Source organism: Heterodontus francisci, chromosome 32 (genome assembly GCF_036365525.1).
Source record: "Heterodontus francisci isolate sHetFra1 chromosome 32, sHetFra1.hap1, whole genome shotgun sequence".
Lineage (NCBI taxonomy): Eukaryota > Metazoa > Chordata > Chondrichthyes > Heterodontiformes > Heterodontidae > Heterodontus > Heterodontus francisci.
The window spans coordinates 11,387,953-11,408,142 of record NC_090402.1 but is presented as its reverse complement, the minus strand read 5'-3'; the positions used below and the strand labels follow the sequence as shown (position 1 = coordinate 11,408,142).

The 20,190-nt window shown below is 44.1% G+C and overlaps 1 protein-coding gene across 8 annotated transcripts in view; it reads left to right on the top strand.

The window, feature by feature from the left end:
* The window catches only part of kcnt1b (potassium sodium-activated channel subfamily T member 1b), a 357,067-nt gene that overhangs the window by 239,505 nt on the left and 97,372 nt on the right, over window positions 1–20,190 (top strand). For 7 of the 8 annotated variants that reach the window (XM_068012234.1, XM_068012233.1, XM_068012236.1 and 4 more), the window contains 4 exons: window positions 9,407–9,587; window positions 11,918–12,082; window positions 15,370–15,506; window positions 19,806–19,869. In XM_068012234.1, the coding sequence (XP_067868335.1) occupies window positions 9,407–9,587; window positions 11,918–12,082; window positions 15,370–15,506; window positions 19,806–19,869 (547 nt within the window). The remainder of the gene's footprint in view (window positions 1–9,406; window positions 9,588–11,917; window positions 12,083–15,369; window positions 15,507–19,805; window positions 19,870–20,190) is intronic. The other variant, XM_068012238.1, reaches the window with a different exon arrangement.

Below are 20,190 nucleotides of genomic sequence, written 5' to 3'. Positions count from 1 at the left end.
TGTCAATTTACTTTTTAGACTTTAAAGGTTGGTTTTGTTTCAGTTATTTTAAGCTTGTGCAGGTAAGGAACAAAGAGAAAAATGGAAGGTAGGCTAACTGATGGTCGGGCACGGGAAAAAATGGAAGGACTCGGGCCGGGTCGGGCTCAGGGTTGGCTGAGGTTCTGTCGAGCTCGGGTCGGGTCTCATTTGCAGACCCGAGCAGGCCTTTACCTCGGGTAAATTGGAGGAGAACCATTTATTTTAAACTTCTTTTTAATTCACAGGTTCCCTACAATCAAAATATAATTTCTTTGGAGGGTTAGGGGACGAGAGAGGTTCAATTGTAAATCCCTTCCATTGTGGTGCCAGTAACCTGGTGATATCCTTTACGTCAAGTGTTGCTATGGTAGTAATGAAGGAGAGTAAAATTTCTGATATAATTTGGTCCTAATCCCCTAAACTAAAAAGCAAATGCATATATCTGTATTAGAAAATAAAATAGACCTCTTGGCACCCATACACTGAAGATACTCAGATGCTGCAGTAAAGAATGAGCTAATTTTTTTTTTTAATTCTCAAATGTTTGTTCTCATTAAGGTGAGGGATATTTGTGCCAAGAAACAGAAGATTTTCCCATTTATGACACAGTGAGCAGAGCTATGTTAGGTGCAGTAGAATCATCAAATGATTTATTCTAAACAGGTTTATATTTTTGCAGTGGCTAATGCCCCGGAGGGAATCTCCCTAACACTTGGAATCACGGTCACTGGTCACTCCTGCAAAGCAGACCTCACAATGAAGAGGTTGCCTATAATCACCCACAATATTTAAAAATGATAGAGCCTTGTTTTGTATACTGACTATTGAAATATTGTATGTGTACTCACTTAGGAGCTTGCTTATGCAGATTGAAATTCATTCTCTTGAGATGAGAGATTGTGGAAAACAAATTGGATTCTTTTACATGAATGAATACATTTTTCATAATCATATGCGTCAATTTTCTATTGTTTCCTGGAGTTTAAAAAAATGAAACTTTACTGACACCACAGCCTGAGATTCACTTTCAAGCTAAGCAATTTCTATCGGTTTCTGTTACATGCTGCTTTTGCCTGCTCACCCACTGTGTGAGAAAGAGAGAGAGAAAAAAAGCAAGAAAGACTGTGTGGTCGGGTGTTTGACCCACTGAGCTGTCAATCACCGGCAGCTCCAAATTCACCCACCCTTAAAGCTATGGGCAAACAACATCGCTCCCATTGTTTAATTGGCCCAGAACGCTTATCCATCCACATTACATTTGGAGCCAAGAAAAATGGCAGGATTACGAGTGCAGAAATTGCATTCATATATTAATAATTGGCACAAAATACTAAAGGAATAGATGTAGACAGATTTAATGTAGAATTAGATGTCAAACCATTAAAAAAATCTATCATTTTACCGTTAATCAAACAATTGCAGTCGTGAGCCAACTGTGGATCATTTATTTTAATGGAAGAGCATAGCTGTATTAATGCACTGGGCCATTTTCATTGAATCCCTCTTTTTGCTACAGAAATTAAATTTGTAAAAGTGTATTAAATAACTTCCAACAAAAGATAATCGTGATCTGCATCTCCTGTACAATTTGGTCCTGGAAATATGAGTTCCTTTGCATTCTGCTGAATTACTTCGGGGGGGTCTGCAGTACCAGAAATTCTACATCACCAGACCCTTTGTACAACTTTTGTTCTTCAATCCCAGTTCATGGCTCTAGATATTTAAGTGGCGTGACAATGGGATTCATCCGAAAGAAAATACGACACCACAAATAACTCACGAATCTGACCCTGGTGATTCTTGAAAGCATAAAACGATTTGGAGAAATTGTACTGCAGCACGTTACAATTGTACACCCTACAGTATGTAATAGATTTCCCATAACTTAAATGGGTATGTCTCCAATCCTGGTACAGCAAGTGGTGATTAACTCTGCTTTAAAAGTTTGCATTCAAGCAACAGTTTTCCAGGTGGTAACTATCCATGAGAGAGTACAACAGCTAGATGAAGTGATAATATGAAGTCTTGTTGCTTCCATCCTTTGTAGACTGACTAAACTCTTTTTTGTGTTTCTTGCTTAAGTGCTCAAAAGCTTTGTGATGCCGGTGCAGCTTTAACCTTGTACAGGATGAATGATTGGTCACTTCTTTTCAAGTTAGCGATGATAGCTTCAGGCATGGAATAGAAGGCGCTACCTCATCAAATGCATTGGTCGACATGTCTTTGTGCAAGTGCAAGAGATGGATTTTCTTTGAAGTCTCGGAACAATATTTTATCATTGAATGGTTGTCAGTTTAGTTGGACAATGAAGTTGCTGTTGGATTTCTTGTATCAGCTGTTAGTCATCTATACCAAAAGACTGACTGTACTTTTAGACTCAATGATCTAGAGCACTGCATGTTGACTGATTTGATTTGAAAACTTGTGACCAGGTAGCAGGTTGGCATGATCAATGTGCTGCAGCAGGTTCTCATTCAGTAATTTTTCATACTTCACATTTGCCAGGAGAGATTATTTCCTCTATTTGTTATTTGTAGAAAAATCTTAACTGTAGACACAAATTGCAATTCCACAACAAATAATTTTGAAGAAGGAACTTGCATTTATATAACACCCTTCACAACCTCAGTATATCCCAAAGCGCTTTACAGCCAAGGAAGTAGTTTTGAAGTAAAAGCAAAATACTGCGGATGCTGGAAATCTGAAATAAAAACAGGAAATGCTGGATTCACTCAGCAGGTCTGGCAGCATCTGTGGAAAGAGAAGCAGAGTTAACGTTTCAGGTCAGTGACCCTTCTTCGGAACTGGCAAATATTAGAAATGTCAAAGGTTATAAGCAAGTAAAGCGGGGGTGGGGCAAGAGATAACAAAGGAGAAGGAGAAGGACAAGGTCACAGAATAGCTGATCAGAAGGTCGAGGAGCAAAGGCAAACAATATGTTAGTGGTGTGTTGAAAGACAAAGCATTAGTACAGATAGGGTGTTAACTGACTGAAAATTGAACAGCAGCAAGTACATACATTAAAAAAAACAGTGGGTAAGCAAACTGAACAAACTAAGATGAAATAAAATAAACACGCAAAAAAAATATAAAGAAAAAAGAAAAAATAACTAAAAATAAAAGTAAAAGGGGGGGGGGGGGGGCCCGTCATGCTCTGAAATGATTGAACTCAATGTTCAGTCCGGCAGGGCTGTAGTGTGCCTAATCGGTAAATGAGATGCTGTTCCTCGAGCTTGCGTTGATGTTCACTGGAACACTGCAGCAAGCCGAGGATAGAGATGTGAGCATGAGAGCAGGGGGGAGTGTTGAAATGGCAAGCAACCGGAAGCTCGGGGTCCAAAAGTAGTTTTGAAGGGTAGTTACTGTTGTAATGTAGGCAAAGCAGCAGCCAATTTGGGCACAGCAAGATCCCACAAACAGCAGTGTGATATTGACCTGATCATCTGTTTCAGCGATGTTGGTTGAGGGATAACTATTAGACAAGACACCAGGGAGAACTCACTTGCTCTTCTTTGAAATAGTGCCATGGGATCTTTTACCCTCACCTGAGAGGGCAGACAGGGGTCCATGTTTAAAATCTCATCCGAAAGACGGCACCTTCGGAAATGCAGCCCTCCCTCGGTATTGCATTGGAATGTCAGACTAGATTTTGTGCTTGGGTCCCTGGAATGGGACATGAATCCACAGCCTTCTGACTCAGCAGAGAGCACTGAACCATGCTGTAGTTCCTGAAGTTTACTGGGGTCTGACTTTGTAATTTGGTATATTTGTTACTGTTCACGAAGACGGGCCAAATTTAGTTAGTAAGGAAGAATAAAAGAAGTTAGTTGAGGATTAGTCAGTCTTCAGATTGTGTTTGTGAATCAAATTACCAGAGGCAGTAACTTTTCCAAGAATGAGTTTTTGAAGGAATTGGTTACCCTTCTAGTGCTGATTAATTTGACAGGGTTGCTGCAGTTCAATGGACCATCTTATAACTGAGCTTTACTGACTTGCACCTCATTCAAACAGATCTCCCAAGCATCTGACTCCAGGGAAGATTAATGGGTTGGTTGATATTTGATTCAATATCTTTGACAAGCAAACAGAAAAATGGAGAATTTGATGAGATTTTCCTGTTGAAATGGTATTTCCTTCCTCCTATAATTCACAAATTTATGTTGGTCAGATCACTACCTCTTCCATTACTTCCTGTTTTACCACATTTTCTCTTTTTTACCATTGACAGTGTCCTAGACTTTAGCCATGGCATTTTGCTGTGTTTTCTCAGTAATTGAAAGATCTTAGCTTCGCTTCAGGTCTTGCCTTCAGTTCAATAGATTTTGGCTTCACAGTGCCTAATTACAGCTGAGACTTCAGTGCAGTACCGAGGGTATGGTGCACTGTTGGGAGCTGCCTTCCTTTTGAATGAGATGTTAACTCGGGGTCTAATTTGCTTGTTAGAGATCTGATTGCACTATTCTTCAAGTAGTGCTGACCAATATTCCTCTCTCAACCAACAACACCAAAAGAAGAGATTAGTCTTATTGCTGTGATGTGACTGACACAGAATGGCTGTCGTGTTTACTTATGTGGCAACACTCACTGTACGGCTCTTGGAGACTTGGAGACATTTTGACAAAGTGATGAAGTGCTATGTAAATACAAGCAAAAAGATTTATCTTGAGTAGAATCATCTGTCATTATCCAAGTAATGTGCGTCATTTCAGCTTCTGAGAAAGCTTTTATAGAACAGAACATTACTAATTACTGTGAGATTGCTAGTGATGTATGTGTTTTTAACAGCACAATAACATCACAGGAAATTTGTAGGTGGTGGTAATTGTATGGTTGCTATTCATTTAAGAATCCTTAATGTATTTTTATATATTTGTAAATGGTTTGCCTTGGCTGTAGATTCTCCATAATTGTCATAATACCGATTCTGATAGTCCCTAATTAACCTTTCAATTTTCTACATTTACAAATTATTTACAGGATGTCATGGCCAATTTTTGGTGAATCAAAGAGCACTTCTTCAAAGTTATAATGCGTGCAATAGTTTGCCTTTATTTTAATCTCGTGTTATGAAGTGTCAGTGGTTGTGTTTTAATCAGAATGTGAATTTGGGAGTAGGAGATGCTTTATTGATCAATTCCCAAGACTGGAAATTTATTGTTACAAGCTGACAATGTAACTTTTTAATTGTAAGACCTAGGTGAAATTCTTGATTACTTTAGCAAAACAAAATGTAGATGCAAAGAAATTCTAAGACACAAATGTTGTCCCTAATGTTCAGTCAAATAGTGCAGAACATTGTCAAGGTGGGGAAGTCCATCATACCTGGACTCTGGCTAAAGTCATGCCATCCCCATCTTATGCCACTCCATCCTTCCCATGTCACTCCCCCCATGCCATCCCCTCCATCCCATGCCATCCCCATCCCATTCCTTTTCTTAATTCAGACCTTTGTCCTTAAGTCCATCATAGTTTTATTACAAACTAGCAGGGTTTGTAATTACAAAACATTTGCAGTAACATTAACTAATTCCATCATCTCATTTCCCCCCATCCCCTGCAATTCCACCCCGCCTATGCCACCCCTCAGATGTCCCCAATCCATGCCATTCTATCTTTCCCTTTCCATTCTTCCCAGGCCATTCCATTCTCCCATGCCATTACATCCTTCCCATGCCATCCCTTCTCTCCCATGCCCTTCCCATGCCATCCCTCCCATACCATACCATCCCATTCCATCCCACCACATTTCTTATTGACCCTTACCCTGTGGTCAAATTAGTAAATAGGCCAAATGGCCTCCTGTTCTGTAACAATTTTGTGATTTAACCAATACCAACATCTCATCCCCTCCTTCCCATGTCATTTCATCCATCTTCCCATGCCATCCTCTCCCATGCCACCACTCCAATGCCATCCCCTCCCTCACACTCCTCCCATGCCATTCCCATCTCATACCAACCCATCCTATCATGTCATCCCTCTCATGCCAACCCCATCCCATTCCATCCATCTCTGCCATGCCATCCCCATCCCACTCTTGCCACCTCCATCCCTCCCATCATCACCTCAGTTTCTCGCTATTTAATATTGTATTTTATCCCAGTCTCTCTCTATTTTGTATTATATTGGTCATAGTTTACCTCAGTCTCTCTTTATTTTTTCTTTAAATTCTGCAATGTCAAACCTGTTTTATCCCAAGCTGCCTCCAAATCTTTCGAGTACCAATCACCATAGACTCCACCCCATGCACCTCCGTGTGCACCAAAGATGGCTTCCAAATTCACCAGGTGCCTTGTATTGAATCAATCAAAAATTTGTCACTCAACACATGCTGTAGTTTAATGTTACAACAAAATGTTACAGTATCTAATCAACCAACTGTCAGCCCACAAGTGCTAAACTTCACTGGACCTTACAAAACATTCCGCAAACCAAGACATACAAGCCCAACTGAAGTTGTCCTGTTTTTAAAATGGGTCTCCCTCTGCGATCCCGATATCATATTGATTAGACTTTACCTCTCTCTCTCTCTCCTTTTAAATTATATTTAACCTTAGTCTCTCTCAATTTAATATTACGGTTTTGAGAGTGTGTACTAAACTCACCTCTCACTGTACGTGTGAAAACCTTGAACATATCCATTGTAGAGCTGATCTCTCGTTTGGAGCCAAATCTAAACACCACAACAAGTTTGCATTTGCACAAACTCACTTCCCTCACAGTGAAAAATGGGGCTGCTAAACTTTCTGCTGAGCTTAGTGCTTGCTGTGCCCACCAATTCAACCCACTGTCCAATCAGAAAAGTGCAGACAGACACAAACTTCGTATTATTATCATAAATAGTTCTTGGGAAATGCAGAATAATAGACCGGTAGAATGAAGTGTGCTACAATGCACACCACAAACCATGCTTATGGTGTATCGGTCATTTGAACTCTGACTCACTTAAAGGACACCTCGAAAGATGTATCAATAGGATTGGTAGTCTACTGGTTTAAAAAAGAAAGACTTGCATTTACATAACACCTTCCACAACCTCAGGATGTCCCAGCGCACTTTACAGCCAAAGAAGTACTTTTGAAGTGTAGTCACTGTTGGAATGGAGGAAAGCCAATTTGCACACAGCAAGCTCCCACAAACAGCAATGTGATGATGACCAGATAATCAGTTGTTTTTTTGTGATCATGAATTGATAGTTAATCAATTGGTTGGTTGATCGTTTTCTTTTCTAGAATGTGATTGGTTGATACCAATCAGGAAGAAGAAAATTAGACTACAAATAAAACACATTTATAACCTAGCTAGAAATATTAAGCATTGTTGATTGGTTAGTGCAGCAATGCATGAAGTCCCATGGGGTCCTAATTCAGAAGGCTGTGTTTTCTGACAACGCAGCCACTGGACGGCGCAGTACTGGCACATGCGCAAATGCAGCCTCTTCCACTAAAACGCCACATCTCAGGCAACTGCCAGGATTAAAGATGGCACTTCTCAATTTGACACAAAAAACAAATTAAACCCAAACCCCCTCAGTGGCTGTGATCACTGCCTCCATCCCACCCCTAACAGAACCCCGCTCCCTCCTGCCATCATGCTTCACTTCGCCACTGCCTCCCACGCCCATCTATTCACCACTACCATCCCTCAACCACTCGCTCCCACCCTCGCCGCTTCCCCCCCCTCCTCCCCCCTCGGCCGCTGGCTCCCCGTTTACCCCGCTACCTGGACGCTTGGTCCTGACTTGCCGCTTCCCCCCTCTCAGCCACTCGCTCCCTGCTTCCCTGCCTCTTCGGCCGCTTGCTCCCCACTTCCCCTCCACCCCTTACGGCTTCTTCGGGCGTGCAGTGGGGGGCAAGCGGCTGAGGGGGGGTCAAGCAGCGAGGCGGGATGGAGCGGCAAGTAGTCGGGAGCGGGAAATTGAAAGCGGTGATTGAAGTGGGGATTGCGGGAGGGAGCGGGATACTGTGAGTGGGAATGGAGGTGGTGATCACAGCTGTTGAGGGATGAGCACATCTTTGCATGGTGACTTTAGTGTGCACATGCACACATTCATACTGGCAGGCTGGCAAATGTTCGCACATGCTGATGACGTCTGTGTTTTCAGGAGTCACTCTGAATTCAGAAAGGTGAAATACATTTTTACCATCAGGGATGCCCTCATGCCACAGTTTTTTTGCTTGAAGTGGCCAATGGCTGCATTATTGCATTATTTACACACTATATGGGTAGGGTAGCAAGTGGTTATGTTACTGGCCTGGTAATCCTGAGGTCTTGACCAATAATCCAGAGACAGGAGTTCAAATCCCAGTATGGTAGCTGGGGAATTTAAATTCAATTAGTTAAATAAGTCTAGAATTAAAAAGTGAGTATTAGTAATGGTGACCACAAAGCTTTTGGATTGTTGTAAAGACCCACCTGGTTCACTAATGCCCTTTAGAGGAAGGAAATCTGCCATGCTTTCCTGGTCTGGCCTACGTGTGACTCCAGACCCACAGCAATGTGGTTTACTCTTAACTCCCTGCTGAAATGGCCTAGCAAGCCACTCAGCTGCCTCAAAGGCAATTAGGGATGGGCAAATGATGGCGTTGTCAGTGATGCCCGCATCCCATGAATGAATAAGGAAAAGACGAGCTTGATTATTTAGTGACAGCACGTTCCAAACCCGCGACCTCTACCACCTAGAGGGACAAGGGCAGCGCATACATGGGAACACCACCACCTGCAAGTTCCCCTCCAAGCCACACACCATCCTGACTTGGAACTATATCGCCGTTCCTTCACTGTCGCTGGGTCAAAATCCTGGAACTCCCTTCCTAATAGCACTGTTGGTGTACCTACCTGACATGGACTGCAGCGGTTCAAGAAGGCAGCTCACCACCACCTTCTCGAGGGCAATTAGGGATGGGCAATAAATGTTGGCCTGGCTAGTGATGCCCACATCCCATGAATGAATAAAAATAAATGTGGGGCCTTTACAAAACCAGGTCCCAAGTTTGATTCCTGGTCAGTTGTAAGCTAACTAATTTTAGGCAGTGCAGTGTTGTTGGTCTAAAAGCCCCAGGACTAACACAGATTAAAAATCAGGCCAGTGACACTTGTTGGGAAGTACATTTGTGGACTTTGGGTCCGGACAGGATTGGGTTTTTGTATGTGATGAAGCAATGCGAAACAGGCTGCCAGAACTCCCTAGCTAATCTTGCACATCACGAATGGTCAGTTGGTTGATGGAGGGCAGGGCTTCAGGCATCTGTGCAACTGCATTCAGTAAAGGTGGAGCAAAAAAGGCAGAAAACTTTAAAATTGACTCAGACATCATTGTGCTTGGAGGTGAACAATAATGTATTGTTGAGATGCCAACCTTTAACTGTTCCATTCAATGTTACAGAACATGTGGAATCCAGCACTTAGAGAGAGCAGGAGACAACCTCACGCTTTTCAACTCTCTCTACTTCTGCATTGTCACCTTCTCTACAGTTGGATTCGGTGACGTGACGCCACAGATCTGGCCTTCACAACTCCTTGTTGTCATCATGATCTGTGTTGCTTTAGTGGTATTGCCTCTCCAGGTATGTTACAAGACACACCAATGGGACATTTGTAAGCTTGCTGCTTACTTACTTTCTGATTTTATCAGCACAAGAGTTGCCTGTAAGACAATAACCTGCCTTGTGTTATGAACCATTCCCCAACTGAGAGGATGGACAAGTCACCTGCTGCCAGGACCCAGCCAGTGCCATTCAATAACTGGTCACAAGGAGGTGTGCAACACATATTAGGGGTGAAATTCAACATTGGTGGGGATGGAATATGGGTGGTCGTGGACTGCATTGCTCTTCTACACCCCTTTCCATTGATATCAATCAGGCAGGGTGCATAATGAGTGGCTGATCCACTACCACCTGTTTTGTACCCTCTGCTAAAGTTGTATTTTACCTCATTGAGTCTCCAAGACAATTTGTTCCCGGCTCCTCTTCCCCTCAGTTAAAGGATGTGCCATCCTCAACAGGGAGTTCCCTACAACTAACCACGCAGATGGGGAACTCAACATGTAGGAAATTAATGGGGATGTTGTCTCACACTACAAGTTCTTGGTGAGGAGCTATGCAGTGTATCAATATAATTTATACAACTCAGTTACGCACCTGTTCTTAACGTACGCTGGGCTGAATATAATGGCCCCCGAGACGGGTTGGGAGGCGGGGGTGCCCGTAGAATAGTAACAGGAGGCGGGGTGGCCGACAACATTCCTGCCCAGAGGCCAATGGTGTCCCTTAAGAAGCCTATTAACAGCCACTTAGAGGCCTTTTCCTCCCCGCTGCTGGCATTAAGTAAAATGAGGCAACCTCCCTGCGGGCTTGGGGGGAGGATCCTCCTCCGTGGGCAATCTGTGACTCACAGAGGGCCCTCGCCAGCAAACAAAACACCTTCCTGTACCCCACTCCCCCTGTACTCCACACCCACTCCATCACCGGCGCCTTTTGGACTGGCCCCGGTGACCCCGCCTTTCTTACCTGGGCTCCTGGTGTCCAGCGCTGGGCCTGTACATTACCACCGCTCCCGGTGGTGCTGCAGATACCGTTGAGCTGCCAGTCCTGTGATTGGCCAGCAGCTCTCGGAGGCAGGATCCCCGTCTTTAAAGGGACAGAGATCCCGGTGCCAGGTCATAATTGGCCCAGTGCCGTGGAATCGCTTTGGGGCAGGGGGGGCTCCAGTTGGCCAAGGCAGGATTTCCCTCCCCCACCTCCCCACCTTCTCGGCCTGGTGCTGGGAGCCCCGCTGTGTGCTGTTACATGTGGAAACCCAATGGCTTAAAAATTTGATGACACAACACCCATTTTCCCAGGCGCAAAATAGGCACCTGAGCATCCAATGTGGTGGAGAAGGGTGTGCAGTCATTATGTGTCGGAAGTGCAGAGCCTGCATATTGGTGAAGGCAGAAAAGAGACATCCAGGGTGCTTGTCTGAAGCAGGCGATGGGCCCTTTGATTATGCAACTAGGGGGCCTGAAGCGCTGGACTGGCTGTGTTCAGGAAAACTGGTCCATATGTAGCTTAACCATTAGTCCTGAAGGGACCACTGAAGGTCCTCACCGAAAAGTTGTTTCTCTAAATATACTTACCTGAACGTGAAGCTCGGAGGTAAGCAGAGCTCATCCTGTCTCCACTACAATGCTGAAAGCCATTGCCATCCCCCACTCGGCTCCCCCTCTCCAGAGCTAGTCTCCTTATCACCTCCATACTCACAGGATCCACCGAAGGGTCATGGCAGCAAAGCAGTGGCCCAATATTGAAATCCTCTTCACTGGCGAGCTGTCTGAGTTGACCAACAGGTGTCCGCAGCTCTTTGGTTTCATGTAAATGAAGCCCAAGGCCCAATATTGGATGTGTCTCGGGCCTACCTGCACAGAGAGTGTTCCTAAAGATACCAGTTTCTATGCCAATGTGTGGTGAATTCCCATTGACCCTCCTGCGCCTTTGTATAATTTTAAGTAACTTAATGGGGCATTTGCAGGCACTATGCAATAGGGCCGGAGACGGTCACATGCACTGGTCTAGCATTGGACCACAGGAATTTATACATTCCAGTATTATTTTTAAATAATTTATTTCTGGTGCCAAACCTCACAATGAATTAAAAAAAATATATAGACTGAACCTTGCTGTAACGTTCATTGACAAAAAGAACTCCACCAATGATGGCTTTCTGGGTTTTGAAATTGTCTTCCCCTTCCCACTCCCTCATTTATGAGCAAACTCCTTTAAAATCCTATTTAAAACAGAAGCGAAGGTAAGGTTACCTGAAGGGAAATGCCAGTATTCATTGTGACCGTTTAGACTGTTGCAGTTTCCCTTTCAGTTTGTGTCAGTGAAACTTACTGCAGTCTTTTACCCTCCAGTTTGAAGAACTCGTTTACCTGTGGATGGAGCGACAGAAGTCTGGTGGCAATTACAGCCGACACCGAGCACAAACCGAGAAACATGTTGTATTGTGTGTCAGCTCCTTAAAAATCGACCTGCTGATGGATTTCCTCAATGAATTCTATGCTCATCCAAGGCTTCAGGTACAAATTGCGATGGCTGTCTTCGTATCCTGTGTGACCTTTAATTTTCCTCAGGATCCTCAGTGGTCACAAGATGCCTAGAAGAGATGTCAGCCACTTGTCTTGACTTATTCTGTAATTAGAGCTTTTGTTCTTCCCTAATTATAACCATCGACTATTACTCAACACAGAACAAAGGTTGCGGAATGTGACATGATCATACATAAGTTTAAAATGCTTGTATCAAATCTCTGTGTCTGCTATTTAACGGAGATGTTATTCTGTGTCAGGCTGTAAGGTTTAATACTATCATTAAAATATCACAGGAACTGGGTAGAAAGACATTAATCATTTGAACGATAAAATCATAGGCAGTCATGTCTATCTTTATTAAACAGGTTTTTTTTAATACTGTGTAACACAAACCACAAATGAATTCATCTGGGATATGTGGTCCTCTGTTTGGAAGTGCGTTCTTTCGGATGAGATATTAAACCAAGGCTCCATCCGCCTCCTCAGGTGGATGTAAGTGATCCTATGGCACTATTTCAAAGAACAACAGGGGAGTTCTCCCCGGTGTCCTGGTCCAATATATATCCCTCAATCAACATCACAAAAAACAGATTATCTGGTCATTATCACATTGCTGTTTGTGCAAGTTTGTTGTGTGCAAATTACCTGCTGTGTTCCTTACATTACAACAGTAATTACACTTCAGAATTGTCTGTAAAGCACTATGGATCATCCTGAAATCATGAAAGGTGTTATATAAATGCAAGTCTGCCCGTCTTTTTTTATTATATAATATATAATATAATATAAAAACAAGAAATGCTGGAACCACTCAGCAGGTCTGGCAGCATCTGTGGAAAGAGAAGCAGAGTTAACGTTTCGGGTCAGTGACCCTTCTTCGGAAAATCTTTTATTTTATGTCTTTTTTTATTGTTTGCTAATGTCAGTGAGAAGATCCATCAGTATAAAGTGCATTTCCACACTTTATTTACAAACATTGACTTTGTCACTAATGATCAGAGATGTGCATTTTAAAGTATATGAGTCAAGGCTCACTCCTTGATAGGTCATTTAATTATATGTAGCCAATTACATTATTTCCCAGAAATCAGCTCTGCAGATGGCATGTCGCTAAACCAAGCTTGGGGAAATCATTACATTTTAATCCTTCTTGTGAATGTCATAACTCCTCCTCCTCCTTGAATATATGGACAGAGGCAAAAGGAAGGACATGCCTCATAAAATGTATACTATGTAATAATGAAACTATCTGTCGGGTATTGCTGTACACTACGGTTCCCGTGATTTCCCCTACCCAACTTTGACTTTACACCTGGGCAGTTTTTCCACCCAGTAACCTGGATGTATTTTCCTGTGTGTGTAAAGACTTTTACTAAATTATCGTAAGCAAAGAGAGAGAAAGTTTCCATGCAACTTCGAAGAGTCTGATAAAGAGCAAAAAATGCTGGAAATACTCAGCAGGTCTGGCAGCATCTGTGGAGAGAGAAGCAGAGTTAACGTTCAGGTCAGTTTCAGAACAGTTCTGAAGAAGGGTCACTGACCTGAAACGTTAACTCTGCTTCTCTCTCCACAGATGCTGCCAGACCTGCTGAGTATCTCCAGCATTTCTTGTTTTTATTTCAGATTTCCAGCATCTGCAGTATTTTGCTTTTATCTGATAAAGAGCAACACTGGATGACTGACCTGTTCCATAGCCTAGAGAAGGAGTACAGCCCTGTAAGACTACCCCAGGTCAGCAATTTAATCCCTGGCTTTGGATGCTGGTTCAAAACTGCTTGAATTTAACTGAAGCATCTGACCCTACCGCTCAGTTCACAACCTTGTAATCACTCACCGGTATCCACAACTCTCTGTCTGAGCCACTGAAAATCCCTGTGGATTTTCACACAGCAGTTAACGCTGAAATTTGTCATGTTCCTAAAAAGTAAACAGATCATTAATCAGTATTGCATTCAGCAACAGATCTGAGAGGAATGAGATTGACATTGAGATCATTTTATGTTTTCTCCCCATATAATATCGAATATTTTAAAAGATACATTTGTTCAAACAGTGAGTACAGATTGATACTTAGTGCGTGAGCAGCAGAGAGGCAGGAAGGGAGGGGAAAATTTAAAGTTAGGAATTTTTTTTTCAATAAAGGAAACCTTATCAACAGGAACAGACCAGAAAACAAGCAAGTAGCTGTTCAGATAATCAGTCATTGTAATTGTTTGATTTTTGAAAAGAACATTGAGGGTGACACTCCCTGTTTAGCCATGTGGACAGTAGATTGGAATTTTGCTACCCTGGATAAACTCCATGAGAAGGTAGGAATACGACAAACCCCATCCTTTTTCTCCTCGGTCTTCCAGTCCCGTGTTAAGGATCTGCACAGGTTAGTTTAAGCTCTTCCTGCATTGGTGCACTCTACTTCCCCATTCAGTTGGTTACCAGACATTATGCTGGGAAGATGACATTCTGTCAACAACAACACCTTGCATTGGTATAGTGCCTTTAACATAGTAAACCGTCCCAAGGCACTTCAAAGCAGCAATTATCAAACAAGATTTGACACCGAGCCCCGTAAGGAGATATTAGGACAGGTGATCAAAAGCTTGGTCAAAGAGGTGGGTTTTAAGAGGCATCATAAAAGGTGGAGAGAGAGGTGAACGTGCTTAAGGAGGGAATTCCAGAGCTTGGGGCCTCAGCGGCTGAAGGCACGGCTGTCAATGGTGGAGCATTAAAATCAGGCATGAGCTACATGCCAGAATTATGAGAATGTAGCAATCTTGGAGAGTTGTGGTGACGGAGTAGATTACAGAGATGGGAAGAGGTGAGGCCACAGAGGGATTGGAAAGCAAGTGTGAGAATTTTAAAATCAAGGCTTTGCCAGAACAGGGGCAAATGTACGTCAGTAAGCAGTGGGGTGATGAACAACTTTAAGTCCCAAAGAGGTTGCTCCTTAATTTATCTTAAGTTGCTGAAATAGTTAACCTCCTGCTTGTTGAGATCACTGGCTGCAGCAAAGATAAAGGCTGCACCATATGGCTTGATTTGTGTTGGTGTCAAGTAAGACACTTGACCCCTGAGGCTGTCATGAGCATTTTTGTGACAGCCGCTTCTGCAAAAAAAAAAGCTCAGCTGTTTATATTTATATTTGTACGGACAGAAGATTATTCTCATTTAAAAGTGAAGCTGTACCTGTCCTGAGTATATTGTTAATTTGTGCTTGTCTGTTCCTTTTTAATTTTATTGACTGAACAACCTGCTGTTTTATCTCCTCCATGTTGCAGGATTACTATGTTGTCATCCTGTGCCCAACAGAGATGGATCTTCAGGTGCGCAGAGTGTTACAGATTCCTCTCTGGTCACAGCGAGTCATTTATCTGCAGGGGTCAGCACTAAAAGACCAGGATCTCATGAGAGCCAAGTAAGCTACGTTTTCCATATCAATCTGCTGTGCTTTTGTAACTGAAGCAAAGAAGAAAGGGACAGCCCATACAATCTTTAGGGATCACTAAAGTGGTGATTATGTATTGCTTTTGGTGTCTCAGTCGATTAAAAAAATTTATCAGTAGCTGAGTTATGCAGATCACATTCACTCCTTGGTCTTTGCAGAATGAGCGAGTCTTAGCCAAAGTAATGGCTGGAATTTGACATTGGGCGGGAGGCCCCACCCAACGGCCAAAATGTTGGGGCGAGCCTGGGGAGCCAGGCTGGAATTTTACGCACCCCAGGCCCTTAATTGGTCTTGGGCGGGATTTCCACCTCTGAGACAGGAAGTCCCGCCTAATGAAGCAGCCAACCAATTGGAGGACTGGCAGCTTTCAGTCCCAGCAGCGCCACCGGGTACGTTGGCCACTGCTGTAACTGCACCCAGCCAACAGAGGCAAGAGGGACGACGGCCCCAGAAACAAGGTAGGTTTTTTGGGCCTCGCCGGGGACAATCAGCCGGGCCCCGGCGAGGCAAGAGGGGACGGTTGATGGTGTGGGTGGGGTGGGAGGGTGTGTTGTGCAGTTGGGGCGGTTGGGCAGTGTCGGGGACCTTCCATGGGGCAAAAGGTGTTACCCGGAGGGGTTCTGGGGCCTGAGTCGCCTGGCCACGATGGATAAAATACCAGCGGCAGTAGAAGGAGGCCCTGAAGTGGCAGTTAATGGCCGCTTGCGGGCCTTGATTGGCCTGGAGCAGATGGGCCGTTTCTTGTTGCTGCCGCCCCACATAAAATTGCAGTGGGGGAGGGAATGGCATCCCCCAACACCCCCCCCCCCCCGCCCCTCCATCTCCCATTCAATTTTACAGCCCCCCCCGCTGCCATCCCACTCCTGTGGGGCACTTTAAAACTATGGACAGTAATGCTACAATTGGCCTCAGTCCTCCTGAGCGACTGCGGAAAGGAAATTCAGCCAGGGTCCCCGCTCTAGATCACTGTGTACAACTACTTACATTTATATAGCACCTTTAACATAGTAAAACATCCCAAGGTGCTTCACGGGAGCTTTATCAAGCAAAATTTGACATCGAGTCATAAAGGATATATTTGGACAGGTGACTAAAAGCTTGGCCAAAGAGATAGGTTCTAAGGAATGTCTTAAAGGCAGGAGCAGGACGGTGAAGATTAGGGAGGGAACTCTAGAGTTTAGGGCCTAGACAGCTGAAAGCGATGAAAATCGGGGAGGCCAGAATTTGAGGAGCGCAGAGATCTTGGAGGGTTCATAGGGCATATAGGGACCCTGCTGGAAGTGTGTGGACTTTGAGTTTGGCTGTGATGCATCCTATCTCTCCACAATAAAGTAACTTGCTAACGCTCACGGTCATGCATGAAGAATGGTAACTTAAGTGAATTGTTTAGAGGTTGACCAGTCCCCTTAAAACCATTCCACGGTAAAGAGTCAATCTCATCAGAAAGGAAGGGAAAAAAATTGGTGTTGATAAAAAGAATGAAAGTTCTTTCTGACTCTGCTATTGCATGATTATCTATTCTCATTTTTGTTGTCACTACTAACTAATTCACCCCTTAAATGTAGGAAGCTGCTGCATGGAAGAATGATTTAGAAAGGAACAACAACACATCCATGTGGTATTCAGGTGTACAGCCATGCACTTGTTTACTGCTCGGATTTTTAAGTTAATCCACGTTCTCAATTAAGTTGAGTTGGGTTTCTGAGATTTCAGGGTCTGTGCATTCTTCTGTCCATTGAGCAAGCAATTTTATCTGTAATACTTTAGTCCAAATAAATCTTCAATTGCAGTTGTTATTCAGTATGAATCAATACAGTTTTCAATTACTTTTTCATTTCTTGATGAAATATTTGTAACAATAATACCTTTTGAGAACCTTTTCACCATCAGTGGGTAAAGCAAGCCAGTTAACAATTCTCAACTGAATGTGATAAATGCCCCACATCATTTCAATATAATTTTAAAGATGGTTGGATAACGTACTGTGCAGGGACTCATTCTCCAAAGCTCGTATCAACATTTCAGCAAGCATGCTTTGAACAAAGCTTTAGTCTGATGGTGAGAAACAACTGGAGGGGAAAAGGAAAAGGATCTAGTTGTAGGAGACAAGTTAATCAACTAAATTGTTATTTAAATACAAAAATTTGATGTGCAAAAGCCAGAATGTAGTGTTTGGGAAGGGTGCATTTTTGTCAGTTCAGTACATTGTTAATACTGCCCTGATCCAAGCAGGGTTTTGCTGACCAGGAGAGATCTCTGTGGCCAAATTATTATGCCTCTACCACACCCCCCCAAGAGTGAGCTGGTGGCAGTGGAGGACGGAGGTGCAAAAATGGAGTGGGAGGCTTGGGAGGCCCTTCCTAACTTGCTCCCGCCTCCACCGCCATTTTACGTGGGGTGGCGATGGTGGGAAATGGCCCACCCACCCCAGGCCAATCAAGGCCTTTTAAGTGGCCAGTTAAAGGCCACTTCAGAGCCTCCACCCACCGCCACAGGGATTTTACCGTTGGCAAGCGGGCGCCCAGGCCCAAGAGAAAGTCACCTGTTAAAAGTAGGCGGCTTTCTTGACAGCCTTGTGGGGGCCCTCCTGATTAGGCACCCTGTGCCCAACGGAGGGCTGCCCCCAATGCACCGACCACCCCAACGCCCAACACGCTTCCAGTCCTCCCAATCGACCACCCTTGCCTCAAAAGGGCCTGAGTGATCACCCCCGGTGAGGCCCCAAAAACTTACCTTTTCCCGGGGCCATCCTCCTTCTTTTTCTTGAAGCTGGGTTGCAGTCCCAGCAATGGCCACAGCCTCCGGTGGCGCTGATGGGACTAAGAGCTGCTGGCCCGCTGATTGGCCAGCAGCTCCATTAGGCAGGACTTCCTGCCTCAATGAGGTGGAAGTCCCACCTAAGACCAATTAAGGGCCTGGGGACCATAAAATCCGGACTGGCTCCCCAGGCCCAGAGAGGGCAAATTTGCCACCGACTTTTCAGTCAGCGGACGGCTCCCGTCCAAAAAGGGAAAAATTCCGGCCTCTGTGATTATAGACTTGTGAAAAGCTTTACTCCACGGTGCATCAAATTTCAGCATTTCAAGAGGACAGGCAGGAATGTCTACACTTTCTAAATATCTACTTCAACTTTGGGTCAGTTTATAAAGTGCTCAGAAGGTCCAAATTGCTTTTTAAACTAGGTTTCACACAGTTACACCAGATTCTATGGAGCATCAAACCTAAGCTTTTTTTAAACTTCCTCCTCTGGGGTTTCCTCATCACTCCTCTGTCGAGATGGGTCAGGAGCTGCGTCCAGATTTATACTGCTACATTTGTGTTGCCGTGAAATAGCAGTTGAAGTGCAAACGGCCCTTAATTAAAATAATGTCTCTCCCGAACCATGCCTGTGCAGCCATCTCTATTGATCCCTCTATCGGCCTGGGTGAGATCAGCTAACTCAACACAAACTAAGGCTCCATCAATTGTGGTTCAGGTGATCGCACTCTCACCTCTGAGTCAGAAGGTTGTGGGTTCCAGTCCCACTCCAGGGCTTGAGCACAAAAAAACATTCAAGGCTGACACTCCAGTGCAGTACTGAGGGAATGCTGCACTGTTGGAGGTGCCGTCATTCAGATGAAATGTTAAACCGCGGCCCTGTCTGCCCTGTCAGGTGGATGTAAAAGATTCCATGGTATTACTTTGAGGAAGTGCAGGGGAGTTATCCCCGGTATCCTGGCCATTATTTATCCCTCAATCAACATCACTAAAAACAGGTTATCTGGTCACTATCCATTGTTTTTGTGGGAGCTTGCTGTGTACAAATTGGCTGCTGTGTTTCCTACATTACGGTGACTACACCTCAAAAGTACTTCATTGGCTGTGAAGTGCTTTGAGACATCCTGAAGCCGTGGAAGGCGCTATATAAATGCAAGTATGTCTGCCTCTCTTTTCTTTCTTGGAGGGGGCTTCGACTTCTGCCCTAAACAGACGTGAAGTTGGCAGAGCAGCCTGTGCTTGGCAGCTGAGGCCTGAGCCATTTGAAGCCTACCACCAGTAAACTACAGCCATACAGTCATTATTGTGGCCATTTATTGTGCTTATGGAACTTGATCGTAATGTTACTATAGCTTGGTGTGGAGTGCAGAAGTGCAGGTGTCAATGATTCAGCAGCTGCTGGGACATCAATGCACAATGAATATAGTTCAGGAGGGTAAACCTTGGGAGATTGTTTCACAAGTGTACTGCAGGATTACCCAATAACGTACTTTATGTACTTCTTTGCGACAGGATGGATGATGCGGAAGCCTGTTTCATTCTTAGCAGCCGCAATGAAGTGGATCGCACAGCAGCGGTACGGTAAACCTGAGCAGAATGCACTTTTCAAATTGAGCTATGAGGTTGTATACACTGCATTCCTATGTAAAAAGGAAGCCACTTAATGACAAGAGGACATATTTTCATTAGCCAGTCCATCTCTGACCAGATCACTTTCATATTGGAGATAGGATTAAATGACCTACAACAAGCTAGCCTGTACAATAAGGCCTGAATTGTGCTGTGCGGGCTCTAACACCATGGTAGAAAGGGGGTTGCCAACTCTGGTTAGATATATTCCTGGACATCTCATCACCTGACCTCCCACCTCCAATGGCCTGCTCGGTCAGGTAGCTTC